At 40.6% G+C, this 3,055-nt stretch overlaps 1 protein-coding gene across 1 annotated transcript in view; it reads right to left on the minus strand.

Annotated features, from left to right (window-relative positions):
- Positions 1-91: 91 nt before the first annotated feature.
- The window catches only part of LOC118477248 (ras and EF-hand domain-containing protein homolog), a gene marked incomplete at its 5' end in the record, with an annotated part of 41,045 nt that continues 38,081 nt past the window's right edge, over positions 92-3,055 (minus strand). The window contains 4 exon segments of the mRNA XM_035968280.1: positions 92-187; positions 709-804; positions 1,653-1,743; positions 2,539-2,688. Coding sequence (XP_035824173.1) covers positions 92-187; positions 709-804; positions 1,653-1,743; positions 2,539-2,688 — 433 coding nt within the window.

Raw genomic sequence — 3,055 nt, forward strand, 5'->3', positions numbered from 1 at the left:
TATATATGTATATATTATATATATATATAAAATTAGGTTAAACCCATATCAACACAATTTCTTCTTCTTCTTCTCTCCCAGAGTTTAAGTCTTAAGTCATGACATCGCCTACGACACCCATCTGTCTAAGGTAATCACTTTTCCTCTCGACAATGAGGTTGGCAGCCTTACACAATTTGAATGTCGTCTGTATTTTTAAAAAATAAAAACAAAAACAAAATTTTGATAGCCTCAAATGTTTCAAACAGGAAGGAGGAGGAGATGTAGATCTACTAATCTTCTTCTATCCCGTGGTTGGGGCAACCGTTGGGACACCACTGCATTGGAAAACCAGCTCTCGCCATCTATTTTTGTCCTCTGCTCTCCTCAGATTGTCACCTATCGTCTTTCCTGTCCACTCTTTAATGTTGTCCTCCCGTCTCCTTCTCTGCTTTCCTCTCTTTCTCTTTCCTTGTACGGTTCCTTGCAGGATTGTTTTGGCAAGTCCTGTGGATCTTGTGACATGCTCATACCATTTTAGTTTTCGTCTCTTCACTGTGGTCAGTAGATCTTCATATTGCCCCACTGCGTTGGTGATTCTCCTAATCAGGTGGCGTCAATATCATAGAAATGTGAAAAGGACAACAACAACAACAACAACAACAACAACAACAACAACAACAACAACAACAACAATAAAAGGAATGAGGAGAAGGTGTTGTCTGTCACCTGTTGGAGTTTCTTCAAGTTGTGTTGCAGCATTATGATCTCAGAGTCCAGCTGATTGCGCAGTTCTATCTTCTCCGACTCCAGTCGCTCTTTTTCCTGCGGGGTACAATAAAAAAAATTACGTTATTCTCAACAGTTTTCTGTTCGTTGAGGTTCATTGGATTTCATATTAATACGATAGGGCCGAATGGCGTCTCTGGTGTTGTCTTAAGTTACAATACAAGAAAGAAAGAAATACATGAGTGAGAGAAAAACAGAGAGAGAGAGAGAGAGAGAGAGAGAGAGAGAGAGAGAGAGAGAGAGAGAAGAGAAGAAGAAAAAACCGAGAGAAAAATAGACGTATACAACAGCGATACCAGTGGTGTTGATGGTGATGAAACCATTTATTTTTTTTGGTAAAAGTTTTACGGCACTTGCAACACAATAAGGTAATATAAGTGGCGATCATGGTTCTCCATTCATTCCTTTTCTCGGATGCTCTAAAAAAAGCTACGTTTCCCTGATCTTTCCCTGTTACCCATTTGTTTAGGTTCCCTAAGTACGTTGTTCTGGGCCTACCCCTGCCTCGTTTGCCTTCAATTTTGCCAGTGAGAGCTAGATGTTCAAGACCCTTATGTCTATTCAGGTGTCTCAAAAGTGCATTTGTCGTTTCCTGATTGTTTTTAACAATGACCGTCTCACGTGGGCTTCACCAAGCACTTCTTCATTTGATTTCTTTTTCTTCCACGCTACTCTTAGCAGTCTCCTAAGAAACCACATTTCTGTTGCTTCTATTTTATTTTCACTGTCTTTAGTGATTGTCCAGCATTCACAGCTATATAGAAGGGTTGACCAAACATAGCATTTCAGAACTTTCATTTTGGTGTTCATTGAGATGTTTCTATTTTTCAGGATTGGGCTAATTTTTTATTGAAACTAGCCTTAGCCATTATGTGTGCACCAACCTGTCTGCGTACTCTCTCCTCCACGCTCTGAACCTGTTGGTCCATCTCCTCTTCCAGGCGTCGCAGGTGTTTGTCGTGCTCATCTTTTTCTCTGGATGGATGGATTTAAGGATGAGAGGATTGATGGATTGATGGATAGATGGGTGAGTGGGTGAATGAGTGGAAGGGTGGATGGATGGATGGATGGATTTAAGGATGAGAGGATTGATGGATTGATGGATGGATAGATGGGTGAGTGGGTGAATGAGTGGAAGGGTGGATGGATGGATGGATGGATGGGTGGATGGATGAATGAGTGTTTGGATGAATGAGTGGACGGATGGATGAATGGATGAGTCGATGGATGGATTCATGCACGGGTGGAATCTCCAGCTGGTTTATCTCTTTCTCTCTCTCTCTCTCGCTCTCTCACTCCCTCCCTCTACCTTTGACCACTGTAACGCCAGTCCCTCCCTCTCTCTCTCTTCCCTTGACCAAAGTGACGTCACTGCAGTGACTCACTTTTTGTAAGTCTTCTCCAGCCGCTCATTCTCCAGCTGGTTTCTATCTATCTATCTATCTATCTATCTATCTATCTATCTATCTATCTATCTATCTATCTATCTATCTATCTATCTATCTATCTATCTATCTATCTATCTATCTATCTATCTATCTATCTATCTATACATATATATCTCGCTCCCTCCCCCCTCTCCCTTCACCTTTGACCACCATGACATCACAGTGACTCACTTTCTGTAGGTCTTCTCTCTCTCTCTCTCTCTCTCTCTCTCTCTCTCTCTCTCTCTCTCTTTCTTTCTCTCTCTCTCTCTCTCTCTCTCTCTCTCTTTCTCTCTCTCCCTCTCCCTTCACCTTTGACCACCATGACATCACAGTGACTCACTTTCTGTAGGTCTTCTCCAGGCGCTCATTTTCCAGCTGGTACTGCCGCACGTCCTTGAGCACGTTGAGGAGAATGTTCTCGAACTGGGTCACCAGCTCTGGCTTGTCCACGCTGTGAAGGTTCTGGTACAGCTCGCACACTTGCTCTTGGCTGTACAGGGAGGGAAGTTTGGGGGGGGGGGGGGTTGCAATGAATACCTTGTGTTATGTAATAATAATAATAAGTAATGATTATAATCATCATCATCATCATCATCATCATCATCATCATCATCATCATCATAGATAAAAATAAAGGGTGAAAAGTGTTTGTTTTTGTGTGGGGGGGGGGGGGGGGGATGTTGCAATGAATACGTTATATTTTTATAATAATAATAATAGTAAAAATAATGATAATAATGATAATAATAATAAAAATAATAATAATAATAATAATAATAATAATAATAATAATAATAATAATAATAATAATAATAATAATAATAATAATTTAATGATAACGACGACGATGATGATGA

The sequence above is a fragment of the Aplysia californica genome, unplaced genomic scaffold (genome assembly GCF_000002075.1).
Source record: "Aplysia californica isolate F4 #8 unplaced genomic scaffold, AplCal3.0 scaffold00049, whole genome shotgun sequence".
Taxonomy (NCBI): Eukaryota; Metazoa; Mollusca; class Gastropoda; order Aplysiida; family Aplysiidae; genus Aplysia; species Aplysia californica.